At 41.0% G+C, this 26,132-nt stretch overlaps 1 protein-coding gene across 3 annotated transcripts in view; it reads right to left on the bottom strand.

Annotated features, from left to right (window-relative positions):
- FAM53A (family with sequence similarity 53 member A) overlaps positions 1–25,748 on the bottom strand; it is a 68,755-nt gene extending 43,007 nt beyond the window's left edge. The window contains exons 1-2 of one of the 3 annotated variants that reach the window (XM_056489465.1): positions 25,627–25,748; positions 5,010–5,254 (exon numbers count right to left, since the gene is read on the bottom strand). In XM_056489465.1, the coding sequence (XP_056345440.1) occupies positions 5,010–5,087 (78 nt within the window). In that variant the 5' untranslated portion in view covers positions 5,088–5,254; positions 25,627–25,748. The other 2 variants (XM_056489467.1, XM_056489466.1) reach the window with 2 other exon arrangements.
- Positions 25,749–26,132: the final 384 nt, after the last annotated feature.

Below are 26,132 nucleotides of genomic sequence, written 5' to 3'. Positions count from 1 at the left end.
TAGGGATATTTAGAAGACAAGACATTCACTGCTTATAAGGAAAAGAACCTCAAGGACAATCCTGTGTGGCAGCTGATACTTAGTTTTTACAGTTTTCAGCCAAATGCATCTTTAACTAGGTTCTCTTTATGAATGTCCAAGTTGCTTGATTACCTGTATTTTTACCACCTTAAAAAGCCTCGTCTATCAGGTAGAGACTAAACTACTTTATCTTTGACAGCTGCAGAGCACTGAAACCGTTTTTCAGAGGACCATGGAAAAAGCTGGATCACATACACAGACTATTTGTCCTCCAGAGAACTGCAATGTTCTCCTACTCAAACAGTAACCTTGTCCTTACAGCTATTTCTGACCAGGTTCTGGAGAAGTCAGTGCCATGACAAAGCAGACATACTTCCTCTACAACTTGGGATTGTTTATACAGAATCCTGCTAAGTCACAAAAAAAAAAAAACCTTTGCTAATTCTTTGGAAATTCAGACCAAAAACCATAAGAACATGACATGTGACATCACATGCCAAAACAGAGAGTAAGCTCCAGTATTTCCAGCAAAAGCTCAAGGCACTGAAATAAGGGCTGAGTAACTAAGAGGACAGTAAGTAACAAATCTCCTTTACAATATATGCTTGGCTCTCTAACTGAAATGAAAATACTTGGAAACAGTGTCTGCTGGTGTATTTTAACCACGACTGGAAGCCCACACTTGAGAAGACCCTATCAGGCTGTAAATTTTTATAGGAGGGAGGATTTCTTTTATCTGTACAGCACATGGCACAAGTCCCACTAGATATTACTGTAACAGGGCACTGAACCAGTTTATCAGCTCTCCTGGGCTGGCCACACTCTTACCCTCCCCCACTCATTCCCTCTGTGCTATAATCTACATGAAGCTTCCTCAATTAATACTTTATTTTGTGATTATGGTTGAAAAGGTCTTGCAATTGCTAAGAACCTTGACAGGAAAGTCTGCTACCTTCTGTGTGAAAGAAATCTTCCTTAGAATAAGGCCAAATTATGCAACAAGGTCACTTTCCTGAAGAGGAAACACATCCATCTTGCAACTACTATTTTTTGAATAGATGTTGAAACATCCACCAAGATCTCATGCCTCTGGAGAATTTATTAGGGAAATAATGGCATATTTTAAGATAGACACAAAACAATGAGATTACAAGTTTCACCTGAGGTTAGAATTTTCTGCTTCATGCCAAGAAGTGGATCTACTTTGAAATGCTTGCTCACAAATAGAACCTCTTTTGTGCAGCTGGAGAGACTATGTTCAAAAGGAAAGGAAATGTGTGGTACAACATTTAGGACAATGCTGCAAGTTTCAGTTGGTTTTCTGAATCTTAACAGCTGTTCTTTTGTTAAAATAGTCACTCAAAAAGACACCTAGTCTGAACTGAGTAAGTGGGAGAGTCATGCAAGTGAGGCTGAATTATAATTTACATCACTAATTTTAAGTGTTCTTTGCTAGCAGAAGCCAACTGCAACAAAAATAATTCTGGCTATTCTTCTACACTCCAATGTACTGCATTAAGGACTTCACAGCCTGTGCTATCCCTCCTCATTATTCTCAGAATGACAAATTCATCTTCATACTTTTAAAATTAATGGCTTTCATTTCAAGGCATTTTTTCCAGTTTCCAAGTATATTTGAGTTCCTCCAATTTATCAGCATCCTTTCCAAACCACAGGGAAGCCATGGTTTATTATTCAAATACCAATTTAACCACCACCATACAGATGTGACTCAGTTTGAATAGGCCATGCCAGACCTCCATTTCTCTACCAAATATCTTCCAAATATGACTGGATATGAAATAGTGAGGAGAAACACTGACCTTTTCTCAGGATGTAAAGAAGTGATTAAGTCAAGTAGTCTGACCAGTGGCTTTTCCTCTGAGGAAGTCAGTCTAATTCTACATCTTTCAACATAAATAAGTTTCAAAAATTAAAAATAACAAAACCCCACATGCCTGGAAGGAGTTTTACAGTAAAACTTGTTCCTTTCACAAACCCTTGACTGGCAGTGCTCATGTTTCCTTCTCAATACCACACCTTCAAGTCTAACAGCTCACATGCTGTTACTTTACAAACCAATATGAGATTCTATAGGGGAATATGAAAAAAGTACAAGTTTAGTCAGGATATACTGAAAAATCCAAGACTTTTGAGCTCTGTGAAAGTTCTGAGAGTTCAAGGAAATAGAGACCAACTATTTTATTTAGTGCTGCTATCAACCCATGAAAGCCACAATGTGCTCATAAGAACTTCTCACCCCTTTTGTGAGTTAGAGTTGAGCAACCAGGGACACTATCCTGTGAGGTACAATACCCAAATTGAGGAAAAAAGCTTGGAACAACTTTCCTGCTTCTACAGCAGGTCACTCACTCATTTTCCTGAAGGCAGGTGCAGAACAAGGCTGTACAGCACAACTGAGCATGCACTGGCTGAATTACACCAGCTTGGAAAATTAGCATGTCATTTAACAGAGCAGTAAAAAGCTGCAGCCAGTATTTTACAACATAAAAGAGAGGTACTTGGTCACCACACAGCTTACACAAATGAAAAAGTGTACTATGTCCTATACATGTTGTCTTTCTGCCCAGTTCAGCTGCACAGTAAATAGCTTTGAAAGAGCTATTATTTTTCTTTTATAACCCTCATTCATGAGCTGTATTACAGAATAGCTTTCCCCCAGCTATTTTATCTACTCGTGCCAAGACACTTGTGCAGATGCACTGCAAAAGGTATCACAAAACTGATAAGGTTTAACTTTATTAACCCTGGCAAGAAAAGTTGGTCTTAATCCTCAATCAGCTCCCAATGAGGGTCACCACATGGTGCCACAGAACTTTGTGCCAGCACAAGTAACAAACGGTACAGGCAAGATCACTTCAGAATTGCTCTAAACTGCTGCTGCTATTCAAAGAAAATACAGCATTAACCTGAACTTCTTGCCAAAAAGCCTAAATGTGCTAGCAGTGATACCAGACCATTACCAGCAGTCTTTTTCTCTTAGTGAAATTGAGCAATTGCCTTCATCAGTGGAAAAAGCACACTTTTTATCATCTTAGGTTCACATTTTAGTCAGGAGGTCATTATTTGCTTCCATGAATCCTTTTTAGTAGGGAGCAAGCTACTTGCACACTTTTATTCACACTTGCTTCTCTATTTCCACACCTCACTACACAATTTCCACACTTTTTCAGGGTGCCATTGTGTACAAACAGAACCTGTTCCTGTCCTCAGAACCTATTTTCTGTAAGAACTAAAGCACTTACAAAACCAATTACTTGACAGATAAAAGGAGCAGAGGAACAGGAGAAGGGCGAGGACGAAACAACTGATGAGACATCATGCGTCATTTTCCGCTCCACTTGTTCTTTTTCAGGCTTTATTGTAAGTCCAGATAAGGACAGGAATAAAAACCAACCAACCTACAGCACATTACAGCAAGCCAACACACTCCTGTACAGACTCCACACAGTGTAAAAGCAGTAATATGTCCCTCTCTGCTATTAGAGGTCTGTGGTTCAAAACCTACAGTGACTACTGTTAAAAAGACTAGAAACTACAAGATATTGTTAAATGTTTGTAATTAAACACTGCTACTGAATTTAAGTCATTATTGGCTCATAATTAGGTCCAGAATTTAGTTTCAAATGATGACTTTGCCAGTTCACAGATACAGCAGACTCTCCTACAAACTGCATGACCCAAGTGCTTCATCACACCAGACTAAAATGCAAGTTAAGTATGCACTTCTCCTGAGAGTTAACATCATTTCAACACCTTAAATCTGCCTTTCAAGAATAGCACATATTTAAGTGGAAGGTGAAATAAAAGTAAAAATCAAATGGATCAAATGCTACAGTTTTGAAAATAAAACTCTTTGATTAATGTTAGATATCCTTACTGGACAAGGAACTGCATACATGAGAAGTGCAGGTGCTTGTGCACAAACCCCACCACATTCACAGTATGCTTCATCTGCTTTGGGCTTGTGAAGTATATAAGGAAGCAGTTCAGTTGTTTAAGTTACAACAGTGAGAATTTTAAAGTAACTGACACACTTCAGGTCCAATATATGGTTATTTTAAAAAGTAACAGAACTAGAGTTGAACAACACTTTGACATTTAGTCAAGTTTTTTTTTGTGCCCCACTGAAACACAAAAGTTTGACCAACAGAAGGATGCCACTGAAAAGTCAGTAAAAGAAAATTCTGCATTCCATACAGAACATGGTTTTGGGGCTCTCAGGTAGGCACCTAAAACTGACAAAGGACTGTCCTGCATTACTCACTCTGGAGTAAATATTTCATTCACAGGAGAGATATGAAGACAATAGATTCCTTCATGCTTGAACCACACAGTGGACTCAGATTAAACCAGCAAGAATAGCACCATAAACTACAAAGTTTTGCAGAGCACCAGGCACCTGAGATACTGAAAAAGCAAGGATCCACTCCACTAGCATCAACAATAGTCTGGCAGTAACCTGACCTTTAGTTTAACTGTATTTACTTGATGACCTGTTTTCCTTCTGCCCAGTGCTGATAGTTACCTTCATGGCAGTCAGGGATTTTTGTAAATAAAACTCTTGTCAAATATAAAGATATCAATCACCTGGTCTACATGGGGTGAAGAAAACTTCAACCCATACAAATGTATGTGCATTTTGCTAGCATTCTGAGATGCCTGGATAATCCTTTTCAGTCATTAGAACACTTTCACGAAGAAAACTGGCTGTCTGCTACATAAAATGAAGCCCCAAAGTTAAAAAGAGTAATTTTTTACATTAAAGTAAAAAAGCATCACTTCAAAAAGGGACTAAACACCGAAGATTCACTTTTTCCTTTCTCTTACAACTCTCACCCAACCTTGCAAACCAGTCCTAACTTAAATAGCTGAATTCTGGCTGATCTGCATTCTTGAATTTGTTATGCAGTTTTGAGTTACTTGGCATTTCACGTTTATTTAATGTTGTTTTGGTAGATCCTTACCAGATTAATATTGTATGTTTTACAGGTCAGATCATCCAAGCTCTGGTTCTGCAGCTTTTCTGTTATTAGTGTTACCATGGTAGTTGTTCCTTTTCCACTGCTCACACAAGTGTTGGAGGCTCTTCAGTCTCTTCTTTTAATACTCATGAGCCATTTCTGTTTTGGTCTAGAATCTTGAGATTTATGCTTCCATCTTACTGCCAAAGTTTACTTCCAAATGCTGTCAGTGTATCATGTCTGGCTTCCTGTAAAATTGGATTAGAAAAAAGGAAGAAGTCAGAAAAATTCTCGCATATATCATAATTAGTATTGTAATTACAGAACTCTTATTTGTACTATTCCTTCATGCAAATATATCACTTTGTGACCAATGCTGATGGCTGGCACTTCAGGTTACACATCTCTACTCATGAAAGAACACTCCTACTTGAGATTTCACCAATTAAAATTTCAGAAAGGAGATGAAACTCATTAATGTTAAGATCAGAGTACTATTTGGCTGCTTCCTGCTACTGAACTGCTTCTACCTAGGAGTTTAATCCAAGGCAGAGGGAAAGCTTTCCCCCTTTTAAACTACTGAAGCCTAAGCCAGGTACATTAGCACAGCATATGACACAGGCACTTACCCACCATACTGTTCTGCATGTTTAACACTTTTTGGCACATTAAAGCATTCTACTGTATTTTTTCATCACTAATCCCTTCTTAAAAAAGAAGAAAAGTGAAGTAGTGGTAACAAATACTGCACCCACTTCCCAAACCCTCAGCTACTTTTTATGTCTTGCCCTGCATTTTTTTCAGCTTTTTCTTTAAAGGTTACATAATTGTTACCTGTCAGCCAACACCAGATCTGGTAACCAGGACAGATTCCCATACACATAGAAGTATCACAGACAACAGCTTTGATATCTTTATTCTGTGAGCAGTCATCTACATCAAAAGCACTAGGTTCATCAGCTACCTCTTTTTACCCTAAACATCCTCTACATATTTTCTTTCTCTCTAGTGACCTGTATTAACCATTCCTGAGGATTTAACTTGGCCAAGCACATTCAGGGAAAGCTTACAGAACATGGGAAAAGACCTTCACAGAGGTATTTCCAAATTTAAACAGGAAGCTTCAGGGAGGAACATTGATGCTACTAAGACCATAAGTTTACTTATATTTTCTAGTTATATATCTGTAGTTTTTAAAAAAGAAGAAAATTATTTTCAAATAATGTTTCCATAAAGATATTGTCCCTTCCATACTACTAATTAGCTGTTTAAATAACCAGTAATAGCAAGGAATAAAAGCAACTCGAAGCTATGAGTCAAGTTAAACCCACTTAAAACTAAGATATTAATAGTAGTAATGGTGATGTTAGACTATCTTTTAAACATGTCACCTTTAAATACATCAAATGTGATTTTCACACATATGATTTTCATATGCTAACCATGCACTATTCCACCTTTGCAGCAATCTGCTACACACCAGCCTCCCTCAGCCTGAGAGCTGTCCCATAAATGTAACTGCTGCCCAACTTTTGGCCTTGATCTTCTACTTTTTTTTTTGCTTTAAAATAGAATGCTTAGAAATGTGCTTCCACCATGAATAATACTATCCAGATAGCTGGAGATTCAACTGGTCTGTTTCTACTTCATGTGTCCTATCTACTAGGAAAGCACACAACTTCAAATATTTACACCTTTTTCTGAACTTACACCAGGTCAAATATTAAAAAACCCCAAGTTCATACTCACTGGTAAAGGTGGCACATGCATTGCTCAATGTGAGCAGTCAAAGCCAAGTGTGGTTCATGAACTACTGAAGCCAAGTTTTGAGGGCAAGCATGTGAACACAGCAGCTTCTAGAGCAGCACAATCAAACACTGCTGTGTCCCTTTTAAGCCTGGTGGAGTTCAAAGTAAATCTGGAAATCCGGAATAGAAGTCACAAGAAAGGCTGACTGGAGGTCAGATGTTGTTCCTTTACAGATTGAAAACATACTGAAGAGCTTCATAACTGGTGCAAAGACTTGCAGACCAATGTTAAGGATGTTTCCACTAGTAAGAGGCTACTACAAAGAACCAGTGAAAAGTTCAGCACATATTTAGTTACTTTTATTTGGAAGGGCCATAGAAGAACTTGTGGGTTATCTCCCTCAAGGAAAAATCAAAGCCCAATAAAACTGTTCTGTAATCAGTTAATTATAGTTAGATATTGCTTAGTACTTCAAATGTTTCACTGAAATTTAAGTCAGCTTAATACAGGCTAAAATAAGGAGAGACTAGACAGAATGACATTACACTTTAGTTAATGAATCAATTGAATCAAAGGATAAAGGAAAAGCAAATGAAATCTTAGAAGCACAGCACTTTCAGAATCATGCTGAACTGTAGTTATCCACATTCATAAATCCTACCAGCTACTAACAAGAATATTCAGGCACTGCAACCATTCAGGCCCTTTCTGACAGCATGGAACACAACCAGCTCTGAAACACAGGCAATGTGGAAACCCCCCTCCCCAAAAAAGTTTCATTTTAACAGCTCACACTTAGAATAATTATTTTTCAAATGGAGACATGCTCCATTGATTACAATTTCGATTTTAAGTATGGGGCAGGGCTGAAAAGCCTTCATCTATCTGCTCCCACTTTCTCCTGCTCCCCATCACAAGAAAATCCCCTTTCTCAATATGACATACAACCCTGATAGCAGAGGCTGTAGTTCAGATCAGAAGTACAGTTTACAAGTGAATTCCTTTCTTAAATATGCTTGATCAGTACACTGGTATTAACTGTTTTACACTAGAAATCTGTTCTTACTGGGTAGTCCTTGTTAAGGATGACACAATGACTGTTTAAGTGGTCAGAGTGTCACCAACACACTCCCACCACTGAGAGCCATTCTAGGTTGCAGTTTGATGTACCTCAGCTGCCAACACATTCTCTTCTCTGGCTATTTGTGGCCCACAGCAGTGTGCCAGCACAAGTGTTTCTGCTCATCACAGAGAACTAGACCAAGGAATTTTTATAGCTGGATGAAACCAAAACACTTCCTTTTGTTTCTGGGAAATGTTTTCCAGCTGGATTGCCATGAACTGGACACAAATGCTTGTGTGGGTGCATCGTGGGATGCTGACACTGCTTGTCCAAGTACCTGTCCAACTACAGCATCAGGGAAAAAAAATTCACCACACGAGAAAGCCAGTTGACATGAGCATTTCCTACACTGAGCCACACAGATTCTTCTTTAATTAGAAATTAAATTACCTTCGCCTGAAGTATGGTTTGAAAATGTTTTGCTCCCATCTTTCCTTCCCTTTTGTACTCCTCTGACTGGTCAAACTTACCAGCTCAAAGGGCCCTGAAATCCTCCCTGCAGCCTCAGCACCTTAACTCAGTGACCAAACTCCTGGTTCACTCTGGCTGAGCTACATATACTCTACAAGGAATTGTTTCCCTCATCTTTGCTAATTAATATTGGCTGCCAGGAGACAAGAGATTCTTCAGAATGACTTCACTCAGCTGAGGTCATTTTAAATCTTTGTTATTATGTATTGTAAGCTTTTTGCCCCTCAGTACCTCCTAGAGGGAAGTGCCTCACTTAATTTTCCTATTTTTTAGGGTTTCATTTATTTTAAGAGACTCTGCTATGGTATATATTTCATGGATCCACAGCAAGAATAGAGTAAGGTGTTTACTTTATGTACTTTTTTCACCATGCTGTATTTCTAGAGCTGGTTAAAGGCAGCCAACTTTACTTTTCAGTCTCTCCTTATCATACTCTATGCTTATCAGGCTGAATCCCTCTCAAACTGCTCAGCACTTCATACTAATTGGATTTTCAGTAATATGAACTGTTTGACCATCCTTGCTAGGGCAACAAGGATGGAGCTGAATTTGCATGTTTTCAGAGATGCTGGCACAATCCAGTCGTGCCCCAGTCTGCACAGAGCCTGGCAGCACAGCCCACAGGTAACACACACACCTCTGCTGTCACTGAGACTCCACAGGCAGCAGCAGAGCCAGGCACTGCCAGTTCAAACAGGAGCATCCTCCAAGCCTTGAGCTTATAACAATAGGCCTTGGAGCTCCAAGTTGGATGGAGTCCTACAAGATTGTGGCCATCTTTTCCTTAGCACAGCATCCTTTGTGGAGCCTGATTAGGTAGGATAGTGAGCAAGCTGAGACCTCCAAGATAAACACACACAACAAAAGATGTTACTCAGTCTCTGTCCTGGGAGAGAATTAGTCTTCCTATGATCTCCTTGAGCTGAGGGGCAGAGGTGAGAGGTGGGGAGGAAGAAAAGCTATTTTTTTGTTGTTGTTGAAAGGTATACTAATCAAAAGGAATAAATGGAATATAAAAATCAAACTCTTAAATGCAAGCCAAAGCTAACATTCCTCAAAGCTGGAGAATGAACTGTGATGAAATTAGTACCACCACTGCCTCTGATTTAAAGTTCTTTTCTATTCATTCTGATGGCTGAGAAAAGTAAAGATTCATTATTGTATCTCTATAGTACTACTAAAGGAGAGAGGGCTTATTTCTATAAAGGATTAGCTACAAGTAGTAATGACTTGTAAAATCTCTGCCAAAATTAACAGTGGAGATAGAACAGAAGTGTTCATGTCACGAATCCTGTATCTTCTCAGTGACATCACTAGTGTCTTTTTTGGGGAAGACTACTAAAAATACCGATTATCCAACCTCCCAGTCAATTAAAGGATGTCAGAGGCTCATTCAGTTTGACAAGCTACTTTCAAAGAGATGAAGAGTCCTGATGAAGAACACAAAGCCAACACAAAAAAAATCTCTCCTTGGCTCTAAGAAAGTAAGGCAGCCAGACTCATTTCCCAACCCACTTCTCCTCCTCTGCATCCCACAGGACAAAATGTTCCAGTAACACCTCATCTCCATGGGAAAATTTACATTGGTTTGAAACACTTCTAACAATTTCTTCTATTTCTGGAAGTTCTATCTTGGATAAAGAAGAGATGAAAAGATTTTTAGATGAATTCCCCATAACACAATTGTAGGTGTTTCTTGGTGATGACTATTCCATTATTTTTCTGCCTGTGGCATTAAAATGACCTGTGAGAACACAGAGGGTTGTTTCCTCTGTTACTTCACATTATTTCCTACTCTTTGCTCCGAGTGCTACATGGAACCTTTATTACCAACAATCCCATACATGCACTTAGCTTGCTCCCAGCTGAAGAAAAGGATTAGCTGGAGTCAAAATTCCAACTGGGATAAGTAGGTCCTTTAAATTATTATCTCTGCTTCAGCAAGCCAAAGGAGCTAATCACTCCAGCAGTACTAGCTCCAGATCTAGATGATTTCACTACCAGACTCTAGATGAAAGGTGATGTGATTTTTTACCTCCTGGCACTTTCTGCAGCATCCAAGAAGCACTTCAAAACTGAAGCATCACACAAAACTGATCAAGTTCTAACCTTGTCTGTCCCATCCCACTTATGCTTGCAGCAACACTAAGTTTGAGGACCAGCTTTTCAGAAACTGCTAAGCTAATACTTTATGCCATCTGACAAAAAGCTACAAAATGTCTGTTTTCCTGCAATACAAAATTTCAACTTCCAAAAGGGAAGAGAACATTCTATTTCTAAAAATACATATTATTTACTACAGTGCTAAGAAGTTCACAGAGAGGCTAAGCATTCCTTACAACATAAGTCTATTATTAATAGCTTTTAGCCCAGAAAAGTTGTTGATAGCAGGCACTTAAAAGAGAATTATTTGGATTCTATCCTTTCCAGCACTAATCTGCAGTGTGGCTATTCTGCAAACCTTCCAAAATTCCACACCAAGTTAAAAAATCAGTTTTAATTACAAAGAATTCTTTCTATAGGTGTAGAATTCCTACACCTATAAATTTATCAATAAACATTTTGGGGGATTTTTTCTAAAAGGGGACACCTCCATTTCCAATATATTATACTTCAGGAGTCCTCTCAATGCCATGAACTAGCACCTCTTCATTTTCTGAGGTTCTTTACAAAGAGGTTTTTAACAGAGCATTAGAATAAGTTTCTGACCAAAAGGGACAACGAGAGGAGTTTATAATCCTAGCTTGTATTCTGTAGAAACTGTTTCACAATCATCTAAAAAATTCTGTTTAAATTATAGTTGTTCTCCCTGAAGAGCTCAGATGTGACAAAATAAAGCTTAACACCACACTCTACACATTCTAGAACTCTGAACAAACAAACCAAAGAATTCAGTTTCAACATTTACAAGTCAGTTGCTCTAAAAGAACTGAAGATATTTCATGAGTTACAGAACCTCTTCAGTTTCTCCATGCAGTGTTTTCATAAGCCAGTTTTTGTAAGAAGGAAGCGTCAATATTAAGAGGCATTCAAGCTGGGATTCAGGCTTGCACAACAAAAAGGAACAAGAATAATAAGATAGAAGGCATCCTTTACATCAACTTATGGGAACTGGAGACAAATTTCAGATATTTCACAGGCTCTGGAAACACAAGGAATATCAAGAGCTCAAAACTGTCTTCTGATGAACATATATCACCTAATGTGCAAGGCAGGACTACAGATCACCATTCTAAGCTTAAAAATTAGGATTGGGTTATTAATGCCTCCAGAGAGAAATGACAATAAATATGAGGTTTACTTACCTCAAATGTAGAAAATCACTACTGAGCCCAGAATTTCACTGTTTTGACCCTAAAGCATCACCACTAATACTAACTAGTCAGTGAGGCCAATGAGATGAAATATAAACTGCTACTAAAATAAAGCTGCATCCTGCACACTCACTTCTGCTCCATCTCCCACACTTCAGATCCAAGAGCTCCTATGAGAAGGAAGGAAAGCCTCAACCAACATACACAGACTTTGGATTCCACTTCACTTAAAGACAGGATATGCTGGGAAGGGGTTAAAGGTAATACTTTGGTATTACCTTTGATGGTATGGTCTCCCATTCTTAGCTGTACAATTCACCCAGCTTGGCTGAGGAACAAATACAAAACAAAAACTTAAAAGAATTTAATACATTTTGAATTAGAACCAAAGTATTTTACATGATGAACTGCTGTCTGTAATAAATATACCCACTTTCACTTCTCAAGTTACTGTCAGTGGTCAGGTTTTAAAACAAGATGAGTCTGCTTCCAGAAAGGAAAAAGAAGGGTAGAGATAGGCAATGTTAAACCTTTGTCACAGTTTATAAAGTACACTTCTCAAAACAACAGAAGCAGTGAAGTAAGCTCAACAGACTTTTTCCAGGTCATATCTAATTAAAGCAGGGAATATATCACTACAGAAAACTAGGGCTAAGCACTCAACTCAGCCAGAGGTAAAAGCATTTTTTATTGCCAACTTATATCAGTAAGAAGTCAGTCTCTCAGGTTTAAACCTGTCTTTCAGGCCTGATGAAGACCCAATACTCATAGCACAGACAAGTCATCCTGCATCTTTTAGAGTATCTGTGTCAGGCAGGACACCAGATGAGCTGTGCCTTGTGTCTGAGGCTGTACAACGATGCTGTTCCAAGATGCTTACGTTACTTGCGCTCTTTCCTAAAATAATGCACCACAATGACAGGAAAGGATTTCATTATTTTTTCTGAAGAATATTTACATCTACTCTGGAGTTCCATTTGAATGAGCCATCAGCACTGGCCCATGACCAGTCATCTCCCTGCAGTGTGATATTTGGACTCTTTCTCCTCAGCCCTACTGCAGAAAGGCTATGACATGATGTTGAGGAACAGAAGTCTGATCTACTGAGGCTTGAACACATGAACACCAAACCATTGGCTTTTGCTGTAATCATGACTTAAATGAGCTAACAGTCATTATTTTAAGACTGCACTACTCAAACCAAGACCTAGTGCCTGTTGAAGCAATTCAGAATAGAATCTAGTGGGCAATCACCACTTTAGTGCAACTTTCAGTGTATATTACTAAAACTTCAAAGTTCAGGTCCTACACAAATTACTTCCATCTCCATATACTGTTTTTATGAAAATGCTATTTAAAACCCATGGAAGTATTTACTTCATAGACTAAGCCTCCAGGAAGATACAAAATTCTGACTTAAATAGTTTTCTATGCTGATAATATTAGTGTTTGGAAAAATGCACCAGATTTTCATTAAAGGAAGTAATCCAGGCTGTACACGACTCATGAGTTGGGTTTTTTTACTCTAAAGCTTGAAGAATGAAGAAAAAAAAAAAAAAAAAAAAAGATCAACTGGCCCTACTACCAAGATATTTGCTTTACTCCACTAGTTAGAAAAGCCAGAGGAAAAAAATTAAAATAATGAGTAGTATCACCTACTTTCTCTTAGTGTTTGCCCTTAAAACTGAGAAGTAAAACAGACACATATGCATACTTTAAAAACACCCAGTGCTGGAAAAAAAAAAAAATAGCACTGACCTTTAACTTGTATGGCAGTGACAATGATTACCCCACACACATCCTGCTCCACTGTGACAGAATGGAACAATACCAGCACTGAAGAACTGTTCTATTACCGAAGCCTATGGGCTTGGGGCTGAGGGATTATACAAATCTCTTCCATACATCCTGCTCCCAAAACACACACAGCTAATAAACCTCCTCCTGTTTGCCTTCAGGTTCATTCTGAGGAGTTTCAGACATCTGGTTGGCTTGTTTAAAATAAAAAGCCCAACTAGTAGGTTTGTTTTTATGATCCCAAGTGTGAAATGTTCTTGCTGGAGGCCTCAGGCCAGGTGAAAACCACTTATGCTAAGATGCTACTCCATGGCATTTCAGGGATCTAATGAGCTATATAATCTGCACACAGGGACATCTCCCTTCATTAGCTTGCACACAACCATGGAAATTAAAAATGAGGAACCTATGGAAGTCCAAATATTTTTCAGTAAATAGTACAGCTGGTGAACTGCAGATAGCACTAAATTTAGAACTCAAGTTCTGAGCAGTATTCTGTAAGTATCCATACATCTCAATGCTTACAGCAAGATGAAGCACATTTCTCCAAGCCTCACTGTACTTATTTTTCATACTATGAGTAACATTTTCTTCTCATGACAAAGTATTATGCCAAATTTAGCAGTTTAAGGAAAGTGTCTTTGTCTCAAAACTGGAAGTCTCCAGAAGATCACTGTGCAAATAAACTGAGCATATGAATGTGTGTACCCTTATTTTAGCAGTTCACAAGTACACTGTTTACATATTTTCATATAAAACCCTGAAGTATAAAGAAAGCAAATTAAAGGAAGAGTTTACACAACAGTAAAATTCTATGCAGGCTTGCATTAAAGAGTTAAAGCTTGCTGCTGCATTATCTGTGGAAAGAGCATGGAAATGCATTGAACAGATATGAAATATGGTGTGTAGCTGACAACCAAGTTCCATCTCATGGCACAAACTTGCTCTCTATCATGGCTCACCATCTGCAATTTGTCACTGAAGAAACCCTAATCCATGTGGCAGGAGATACCACCTCAAGAGGTGGCACACAAAGATCCCAAGCTCTACAACACCCATCTAGCTACCAGATCCATCAGAATCCAGGCAATAAAACCCAAGTACTACACAGCTTTCAAATAGCAAAAACTTTTATTTAAAATAAAGACATCTTAATATCACACTACAAATAGCAAAACTGAGTGGTAATTTGAAGAATTTCTTCTTGTTGCTCTTACTTTGCTAAACTATGGTTCCTATCAACTTAATAGGTGGTTTCCAACTTGTGTTTGCACATACCACAAGCTTTTGAATGGTGAAGCCTCTGAAGGGACCTGCACAACATATAATCTGCTCTACATATGAGCTCTCAGTCCACAAATGACCCAAGTATGAGCAGACCACAAATTAAAGCCCATTAAAATAATGGAATGAAATACAAAGGCAGTACACATCAATACTGTGTGTGCTTTCAGCATTCAATTCAGACATTGCTTCAAGTGTCACCAGGGACATCCCTCTTGCCAGACCTATTTAAGGTACTTCAATAAAAATTAGTTCAGTTGAGCTATGCAGCTCTTTGAAAAGCCAGATAACTACTTTGTCTCTATGCAGTCAGCCTTGAGCAGCACACTGAACAGCTGGATTCAGGAAATGCTGTGTTAGAGGTCAAGACACAAACCAAGGGGTAAGCATTGCAGTAGGTATTCAGAAAAGGCATTTGTAACAATTACATCAACTAATGAAACTTCATGAGACAAAGTTACACCATGTCAGAGAAGGGAAAAAAAGTGAACTATTTTAGCTACATTAATATGAATGTATTTCCTTTAAATATTGGAAGATTGCCTTTGCTTGCTGGAAAAGCTCAGTATTTTCTATGTGCTACCTCAACATTACCTGATGTTCAATAAATGACTCACTACTTCTACAAGCACATTCTACTGGAAGATTTGCTTGTCAAGGGGGATTCCTAGAATTCACCAGAACTTCAAATTACAAAGTTTACTCACAGAGGATGGGCTATGAAGCCTTAATGTAAAACCATGTCCAGTATAGGAAGCAAACAGGCACAAGGTGCCAATTAGTACACATACTACAGACCATACTTCAGTCAGTACAAACCAAAACAACTATTTTATTTGAGCACAGAAATGCCAGTTGGAAAATGAGTGCTGAGGAAAGCCTTCACTTTTAACCTCCCCTGACTGGGACAGAAATTCAGCAGCTTTGAATGGCAGCAGGTAAGTCACTTGGCAAGCCCAACACATAACACCTGCAGACAGCACTGTGCAAAGGAGGACAGGACCAAGAGTGCTTGGAAGGGAAATGGGACCTCCCACTTGGACAGTTACCTTACAGAAGACAGCATTCCAACATCAACTTTGGAAACAGAGTTTTGTGCAAAGAAGCACAAAACAGTAAAGGTTTATCTGATGAAGTCAACACAAGAGATGCAGTCCTTCAAATGATCTTTCAATGCTGACAAGAAGTATACTCCATCTAAGCTTCCTTCAAAATAAGCCTCTGAAATTACATCTGTGCTCCTGGCACCTTCACACATGCAAAGGTTAAGCACACCACAATCTGCATAAAGCAGTAACATCTTTCCTGCAGAAGATCTGAAACAAACGACTGTGTGAGGGGAAGTCACTGGCTGAGCACCTGGACTCAAGAAGCACTGAAGTGATAAACAAGCTTCTGACAGCTGCAGCCTTTTCTGCAGGTGCAACAGGCATTTACCTCACTGCAGTTTGACTCAGTTCAACAGCCAGTTTAGAACTCAGAAACAGGTTTGGTATTATTTGATCAGCTTGTGCTCCAGTGAGAAAAGGACAAAGGGAAGGTCCCCTCAAACTAGTTCCAAAGTTTAAGACTGTATATTTAACAGGATTATAAAGTTTAATCTCAAGGATACATGGCATTTTGCAGTCAACTATGTTAGTAAAATTGGAGTATCACACTTCATACAGAAAAACCTGCCACAACCATGAACACACCTTGGAAGAGCTTTACTAATCATAGCTCCCCCATAATCCTGTTTAAGATCTGTAATACTTAAACAACTATTAACCTAAAGTACATTCAGCACCATACACATTGCCTTAAACTTCCCAACTCCAGGTGATGCTGCCTTACTGTCCTGGTAACAACTTGTGGGTTCAGAGTGGTCACTGAGGTAATCCCATCTAACAAACATTCAATATCTTTAGAAAAGGACCATCAGACTTCCTAAACCTCTGCTCAATTTAACACTGCAGCATGGTTTCAAAGCATATCTGTCCACCTCCTCAGAGCATCCAGTGGAAAGAATGGTTGGAAGATTAATTATTCCAGCTTGTAGCCAGGCACAATAAAACTTTTAACTATGCTCAAATACATCTCTGTGATGAAAAACTGCTACACATGCAGGAACTGTAAATAAGGCAATGAAAGAGCAATTCTAAGGGAATTACTGAATGGCAGAGATGTAAAGAAAGTTTAGAGGAAGAGGTACTGGAGAAAAAACAACAGATAGCACTTAAGAGAAGTGTGTCAAACAGCCCCAATAGAGACAGAGCTCAGAGAAATCCATTTCTATGCAGCACAAGATTTATTATGTGCATTGAGTTTGACAGGGGAGATAACATGAGAACTAAGATTTCAAAAATTGCACCTACGAAGCCGTCAAAAAATACTTACAAATACAAATCCAAGAAAAATACTCTAAAGAAAAGCTGTTCCAAGCAGTGGAGCTTATCCTTTGACACACAGTTTGCAATGAAACAGCAATTTCATCTCAGGAATGGACAGCTTCAAAGAACTCTAACTACAGATGACTTCAGTCACTCTGTAACACCTGGAATTATTTGCAAAGTACTAGATTTAGGTTGTTATATGATATATTTAAATACACACAAACACAACATAGTTGGAGCTTTCTTAAAAGAACAAGGAAAAAAATAAAACAAAAACAAACAAAAAAATTGATTTGGACATCAGTTTAAGGTTGGGCCTGTCTTCATTCCATGCCTGCATTAAGAAAAAGGTCAAAATTCGTGCAACCAGTCTCCAATCCCCCCATATTTAATTAGAACCCCTGGGAACCTTTTGTGAGCACTAGAGGTGTGCAGCACCCACCTGGTTCACTGGGACATCAGTGTAACAGGGTTTAGGGACAGGGAGGAACCTGTGAGCTCACACACCTAAATTCCAGACTTGTGCTGCTGGCAGGTAAGCAAAGGCAGTCCTTTGGGGGACAGTCACAGCCAGAGAGCAGCTGCCAGTGGTGCGTGGGAGAACACACAGAGCAGGAACCCAGCTCAGTTCCATTTCTGTGCTTCCATGATCTGCTGCTGGCAGAGGAGGTTGTTATATGTAGGAGAACAGCAGGAAGGACTGACTGCAAGACAGCCTTAAAATCCTGCATAACTTTGACAAGTTGGAAAACTATTCTGTAAGTAATAGGACACAAGTGAGTTCTGAAAGGCATGCTCAGGCAGGATTAAATGAACAAACAGGAAGGCAAGTTCTTCAGAAGAAAGCTGTGAGCTAGGTGGGATCAACAGGCTGACCTTGAAATGAGTGTTAAGCTTTGTCTTGTATGAGTGTAAAAAAAGCCCAACCTATGGGGATGCATAAACAGGAATATCAGCTCCAGGGCACATGAAGCCATTTTTTCACCCACTCAGCACAGAAATTCTCAACTGCAGTACAGACTTGGGTTTTGAGACCACACTTGAAGTCCAATGTGAACTAACTTGAGAGAACAACAGGAATGATCAGAGCTGAAAAAATCATGACCTCTAAGAAAGACCTGAATACACTAGTTTTCTTTAAGGCAAAAGTATAACAAGGGTGGAGGGCAAGACACAAGGAAACAGGAACACTGGAAAGAACAGCTGAAGTATTTTTTAAAGATGACTTACTACAGGGGAAGGAATAGCTGTCCCTTATGTCCAGGGAATTGGGCAATAAGCTTGACCTGCAGTAAGGAAGATGTTTGTTCCATATTCAGAACAAGTTTTAGTCCAGTGCTTTTGCTGTACTAAGTAGAAAGAAGAGCTGCTCAGGCTTCTGTCATGAATCACATCAGATGTGCAATACCAGCATAGGGCAGGAGACTCACAACCAGCCTACACCTTCCACAGCCCTACTTTTTTTTTTAATGACATGCACAGTTTCAAGCCCCTGTAACGTTTTTCCTTATCCTCCTACAATGTTTTTTGAGTATCAATGAACTAAAAATTACTTTTCTGATTTTTCAAATTAAAACTTCAGGATTTGCATAATCAGGTTAGTTTATTATTATCCAAAAAAAAGTCACACCCACCCCATACTTTCTTCACACAAATAAATCCCCTGCTGTGGCAGCATGCAAGTTTCAGCTATATTGCAGTATCCTGCTGCATCTTTCTTGTGACCAAGAGAAGCCAGAAGCCTATTACTTCAGAAAGACAGGCGTGCTTTGCCTTCTAACAACCCAGCAGGGTGATGTAATGGCTTTCACTGATGTGGTGTCAAGGCACTGTCACACAAACACATGTGAACACCTTTTACACCCACTGCCTCAGGCTGGGTTAGGACTTCCTCAGGATGGCAAATGCAGCAGCCAAATACTCCTAAACAAAAATTAAGATGTGCAGCATTTTACATATGGGGAGTTGAAGCAAAGAGCATTAGTTACAGCCAGAATTCACATTTAAACTGCAAAATCCAAAGTCACTAAAGCACAGAGGAATTAACTCTTAGGAGCTCAAGCATAAACAGGCCACCTAAAAAGCAACAAAGACGACAAAGTACCATCCTTGTTCATCCTCTGTAAAGTTTGGTACTACAAGCTATCCAGGTACTTTCCTTTTTTATTAAATGACATTCTTCTGATTTGTGAAGCATGAAAACAGAAGAGCAGTAACAGTCCACCCTACCCTCCCACAGTTCAGCAATTTCTTATCCAAATATTGAACCAGAATGGTCTGGTCAGGATGGGGTGCTAATGGAAGAAAAGGATGAAGTCAGCAGGCACATATGCAGCCAAGCTCAAGGGGACTGCTGTGCATCCTGAGAAGGGAACAGGCCAAGCACCAGCCTGGCACTGGAACACGCTGGCTCACCAGCACAACCTCCAAACCAGCAATAACCCTGCTGTCTCAACCTCTGGTAGCCTCTTACAACAGCAGCACTTCAGTTTAGCCTCCAAGTTACTCACACTTCTCAAATCCATCAAGGTTCAACTCTGTTGTTTCATTTTGTCATTTTTTAAGACATGAAAAGATGAAATGCTGGGTACTTGTTCCTTTCCCCCTTCCCACTACAAGAAATACATGCTGTACTTTAGTCAATTCAAGTAAGTAGTTCTTGAATGCTCTCGCCTCTCATTTACTAAATACTACATCAAATTATGCTCTGAAGCTCAGCACTAGTCTTGAGGCATGCTCACACACCACTGCCCTCCATTCCAACAGATAGCAATGAATTATTTGCCACTACTATCACAATGAGATAAATGGGCAAAGAGATTCTTTTTTTTTTAAACTAGGATTTTAATTTTAACTGTCAGTTCATCAAAAATGCTGTACAAACATACAAATAGGTCTTAGGTATCTAAACAGAGACCAGTACTTTAAAAAACCAATAAATCACACCCTCAAACAGTCCATAGATCAGAAGATTCCTATGTTATGAAAACATAACGTGACACAAAACCCACCTGCAACCTCAATGGCCATTTACATACTGACTGAGAGATGCTGAGCTGCAGAAGCAGAACCCCAGATCCAGACCCACCACACTGCCTCAGCTGTGCTCCCACAATTCTGTTTCATAGCCTACACCACACCTCCAAACTTCAACCTCTTCCATATTCTGCATACTACTTTTGGACAGTGGAAGCTGATAAGGCCACAGGGTTTGACAGACCCCAATGACACACGGCTTTTGTCACATGCCCCCTTTCTTAAACACAATCAACTTTCATCCCTCTAAAAACAAAGGGGGTCAGATCAACAGAAACCTTGAAGAAAGACAGAAAAGTATATTTTCTCCTTGGGAAAGCAGGAAGAGTTAAAGGAAAAAGAACCTTTAGAAAGAAGAATTTTCATTCTAAATAAACTTTTAAGAGTAGAATAAAGAACAAAAATATCATATGGCAACTAGTAATAACTGTGTGAGATGGATGAATACTTTACCAAGACAAAAATCTAAAGCCACAATTAAGAAGGTGAAACATAACATGTGCACAGCAGTGAAGGAATGATTTAGAGCTACTGACACCAACACAAGCTGTGCAGAGCAAAAATTAAACATGCTGCAATAATAATCTGAACTGCCCAATTAGGTTAACAAATACATTTACCCTACAAATTAAAAAACCTCCTAAACCCCTCGAAGGCATTAATGCTGTTCACAGTGTTATTTGAGATGCAAATTAGGGACCTAAAGTTAATATAACACCAACAGAAGTTTCTATTATTCCTATTAATGGCTCAAGGGGAGGTGACAGTAAAAGAAAAGCCACAGCCCTGTTACATGAGGTCTCATTAGGACATTACACGTTTTTCCTTCATTTTTAATACCTTCACCTTAATGCAGAACTGGCCAAGTTAAAAATGTGATCTTTCATACCCAAGAAAACTGGAGTGAATTAACAAATGAACAGCAAGCTGGTTGTCAAGGCTGGCTGGATAAGGAGAGAAATAGATATTCCTTTAAAAAAACTTTTAAAAAATGGAACTCAGATCCTGTCTTCAAGCACCAACTCTCAGGCTAAAGCACAAAAGCAAAGGTATAGACAGTGGTGCTGCACTTATTTCTTCAACTATTTCCTGTACCAGCTGGGTGCTCCAATTCTGAAGCTCAGCAAAAGCAGAAACAATTTGTTGCAGCTCAATGCCCTCCCCACAATGACGTGTAGGTCTTGGTACACAGAGCCAGTTTTGCAAATGACACTTCTAATGAAAGCTCCAGGCAAAATACAGTTTGATTTCACACCCTTGGCTCTCTCTGCACATACACACTGAAGAGCAGCTGCCATCACTGGCACTGGATGTCCCAAGCTCTGGGCCTGGTACATCACTGACAATTCTCCCCAGTGCTTTCCTACAATTTAATTCTCACAGGAACTTAATGTTGTCATATCAGGTTCAGAGCAATGATGTGAACATCAGGTGATTAGAACCCTTGATCTTACTGCTAACACCCAACCTGCAAAACATGGCAGCTGCATTTTACCAGAATACACTCAAGCTCAAACAGAAGAAATCAAATTATTTTATTTTGTTTTTATAACTCAATAAATATCCTAATTGAAACATTTCATATTACCTTAAAGCATAATATTCAACTGCTTGCTTAAAAAAACAGTGCTGTCAGTAAACTGAGAGCCATAACCCAGATAATGTATTTAGTAACAACCCTGCCTACTTCCTCTCCTCAACCTAAAAATTAGCAGCAACACAGCCTTCAGAAGTTATTTACACCCACTGCAAAGCATTAGCAGTTAGCTGAGCAGCTTCTTACCAGCTTGCTAATGATACTATTCCCCAAAACAACCAAAAAAGCCAAAACAGCACCAAAAGCAGAAAGGGCTATGTTAAGAGTCAACAGTTACCTTGATTTCAGGTTTCTCCATATTTAACAGTACCAAAATATCCAGCTGGATCATAACAAAAAGCTGTAGAGCAGCCTGGAAAGGAGTTAAAAATATGCCACATCCTTTTTTTTTTTTTTTTTTTTTTTTACAGGCCTCCTCTTGAGTGAGGAGAAAATTCTTAAAGAATCATTTTCTGAAAATATGACTGTCTCAATTCCCCTAGCAGAGTGTTTACAGTTAAGAGAAACCAACAAAGTGAAGGTGGTTCTCTTTAAAGACTGATCACTGGATTGCAGTACTTCAGTGCTAAGATCTCTTTAGGGACACAAACTTTATGACAACCAAAAAGCACACTGTCCATGCACAGGATCAAGAAACTAAAGCTTACCTCCCAAGAAAGTATCAGACACTGCACTGATTTCAAGGACCTGTATTTCTAGCCATGAATTTCTTCCCTAGAATTGAACAGGGGTTCCCTGTGCTGATTAACCCTTCCTTCAGGAGTGCTCATAAAGCCCTCCACAGGTTTTTGTGAACAGTTTCACCCTCCCTCCCCCCCCAGGTAAGGTTTTGTTACTTACAATATGTAAAGTAAAAGTTACAGATAATTCCATAATGGGCAGGAATCCCTTGCATTTTTAAATAGAGTGCCTGCAAGATTATTCTTACCTGACTACCAGCTCTCAAGAATGCAGTAATCAAAAAAGTCCAAGAAGTTTATTTCACAAAAATTAAAATTACAGTTTAAAGCAAGCAAAGTTTTGTCTAAAAGGAAAGCACAGAACTTATGAGCTTGCAAGGGAGAGAGCAGCTCCCTGTTGCCAAAATACAAAATTTCTGTTTATATTATGACCATCAACATACACAAAAAGAAATGTAAATCATAACATAAATACTAATATTTTCCACTCAAGGCTTAAGGAGACTTCTTACTAGTTTTTAAGACAACTCAAAGCAGAACCACAGAGGACAAGTTTTTAGAACAAAACTCAAAGCCAGCATCAAAAAAGTGGAGGAGCAAGGCAAGAATTGTGTTTGGAAAGTTTTAAGTACACCATGATTCTAAAGGGAATAATCTATCAAACCACAGGAGGTGACTAGAACTGCCATCATCACTGCTAACACAAAGGAATGTAGATTGGGGGAGGCAACAGAGGAAGGGGGAGAAAGCACAGAGAAGGGAAAAGAAGGAACTAAAAAGGGAGCCACAGTAATGGCTACCAGACTCTCAAGGAATTCCTAAAGGAAAGAATAAATCCTTCAAGGTTTTGTTTTAAATAAAGCAATCCATGCAATAAATTGCAGTCTTCTCAGTACAGTCAGGCTTTCAGTTTATCTGCCCACCATATTTTCATACATAGAGTTTTACATCTCTACTAAACTCCCAAAGCTCAGCACAATGGCTCCAAAGATAAATATTTCTTCTCTCAGCCTCCTCATTCTTCTGAACTATAGCACCCTGCAGAAAAAACAGCTTTTTGAAAGGAAGGAGGGAAGTTTAACCATCCTGAATTTAAAATATCCCCTTACAATAATTTAGCCAACTTTAATTCCCCAGTTAGAAGGACAATAACCATGGGTTAAGCACTGGCAGGTAAAGGCCGCTAGAGGACTGCCAGATTCCCACAGGAACATCCCAAAAGGGCATCATCTCATCAGGGGGCTGATCTTGCAGATCACTACTTTGGGTTTGTGTCTAATAGGCAGCATTTGTTTCCATAGGATGAAGAGTAGCATCTTGCTACTGATGAAAAAAAAAATGGAGCTCATTATAAACAGCAGACATGTTAATATGAACAGTATTTCAAGGAAAATCAAAATGAGTGAGTAGTGAACCCATTTTCTAGCTCAGAGTTCCACCAGACTATGTAGAGCTACTTAAAATGTATGTTTTAGTCTCCTGCCTCTGAGCACAATTCTTCCAGGCATTTTTGGAAGCTCAATAGCTGAAAGGATAACAGGCTCTTTGGGCTTGAACAAGTACACTGCACCTCCAATAAAACCAGATCAAGTAACATGCTTCATCAGGAAAGTTTCTGCTATTCAGCAAACATTGTGCTCCACATTTCATAAGCCCGACTAGAAGCAAGCAGACCATTCACAATTAAAACACACCCAGAAACGCTTCAGCTTGCCACAAGAGATACAAACTTACTGGTTCTTGCCAAAAATGGCAAATTTTTCTGACAAAAATATTTGCTATCAGTCAGGCAAATGAAGGGAGGCAATGCAACAGTAAATGCTCCAAGAACTGTTCTCAGGAGCTAATTTTAATGTAGGCACAGTGAACCAGAAAATGGATTTGACCAGCTGGCTCAACTCATCCCCAGGCAGAGCACTTGGGGCTCATGTGAAAGCCAGGGACAGAACCCCCCAGTCCCTCTCATCCCTGCCACCCCAAAGCTGAGGTGCTGCTCCAAAGCTCTCAATGCTGGGATGGGGATGTCCTTCCCTAAAGGGGAAAACGCCTCAACTTTTCCATCCCGACCCCAGGAGTTCAGATCCCTGAACACCAACCACAGCGGGTGCCTGCTCTATCTCACAGGACCTGAAGCGACCTCCTGAAACAGCACCCAGAATTTCAACCACACGTTTCTAGCCAGCCTTCCAGCAGGCCAGGAGACATTTAATAAGCCAAATAACCAGAACAAAGCCATGTTATTGCCTTGAGAAAAGCAGGGCTAACACAAAGAGCCCATTCACTCGCCCACTGAGTCCAACGGGTCCTTACACTTCGGGGCCATAAACCAGAAATCAACTTTCCCATTGCTGAGGGGAGGTGAAGGAAGAAAATAACCACCGTTTCCACCCAGAAATCACTATGGAAGTCAGCTATTGTGGAAAAGCAGGCACCTCCACAGAGGTAACTCTATCCCTGAGCCAGACAGGGGGGAATCGCCTCAAAATCGCCGGGGTACGTGCCTGCAGACATGTGTTTCCAGGGCAGCGGCACAAAGGAATGTCCGAGCCCCGCCGGGCCGGGCACCTTCCTTCCCTTCCCCGCACGGCCGGGCCAGGCCCTGGGACACAGGGCAGCCCGGATCCCGCCCGCAGCGCCCATTAACGCTGATAACTCCGTTCTGGGGGTGACGGGTTTTCTGCCTCCCGGCCTCCAGCGCCCAGCGGCGCACGGCAGCAGCACCGGCGCTGCGGGGGGAGCGCGGCCCGGGCCGAGCACGGACAATAACAACACAGCGCACGATATCCACACCGCTTTACCTACGTGCCGAGGTAACCGGAGGGATGAGCAGGCTGCAGCCCTGCGGCAGCAGGAGGTGCCGCTGCGGGGAAGCGCAGCCTCGGGGTGACACCCCCGCCCCGCAGGGTCCCCCGGGCCGCGCTCGCTGCCCCGCCCGCCGGAGCTGCGCGGTGCGCACGGCCTCCTGCGCTCCGCCGAGGGCTCCGCGGATGGCCGGGCCGCCTCCCTGTGCCCCGCACTGCCTGCGGGCCGACAGCGGGGCTGCTGCCTGCGCGGCTACTGCCCGCCTGCAGGGCTGTTATTACCTGTCCGCCTGCTACCTACACGGCTGTCACCTGTTACTCGCCCGACTGTTGTTACCTGCCGGCCGCGCTCGTTGCCCCCCGCCCCATGCCCTCCCCCACGGCAGCCGCCGGTACCTGCGCGGCCGCGCCGCCTCCCCCGCGCGTATGGACCGGGCTGCTGAATGGCAACCGAACAAAACACCGCCGGCCACGCCCCCTCCACCGCCCGCCCGCGCCCATTGGCCGCGCCGCCCGCCCGCCGAACCTTGACCCGCTCTGCCATTGGCCGGCGCGCGGTTCGGCCCCGCCCACAAAGGGGCGGGGGGCGGGCGCTGCCCCGGTCGCTGCAGGGACGCGCAGCTGTGGTGCCGGGCGGGGTGGGGAGCGCGCGCTGGACTACAGCCCCCAGGAGGCCTTGCGGCGGCGCGCGACTGTCACTGGCTGGGCAGCGCGCGTGCGGAGGGGCGAGGGGCGCGCGGGGGTGATGACGTCATCGCGTGCCCGGATGGAGCCGCCAGGGGCTTGCGCGCCCTCCTCCTCCTCCTCCTACTTTCCTTTTCCTCATCTTCCTTCTCGTCTTCCTCCTCTTCCGATTTCTCTTCCACCTCCTCCTGGCTCTTGGCACCCTTTCTGCCTCTGCT

The sequence above is a fragment of the Oenanthe melanoleuca genome, chromosome 4 (genome assembly GCF_029582105.1).
Source record: "Oenanthe melanoleuca isolate GR-GAL-2019-014 chromosome 4, OMel1.0, whole genome shotgun sequence".
NCBI lineage: Eukaryota > Metazoa > Chordata > Aves > Passeriformes > Muscicapidae > Oenanthe > Oenanthe melanoleuca.
The sequence above is the reverse complement of the archived record's forward strand: the minus strand, read 5'-3'. Positions and strand labels throughout refer to the sequence as shown.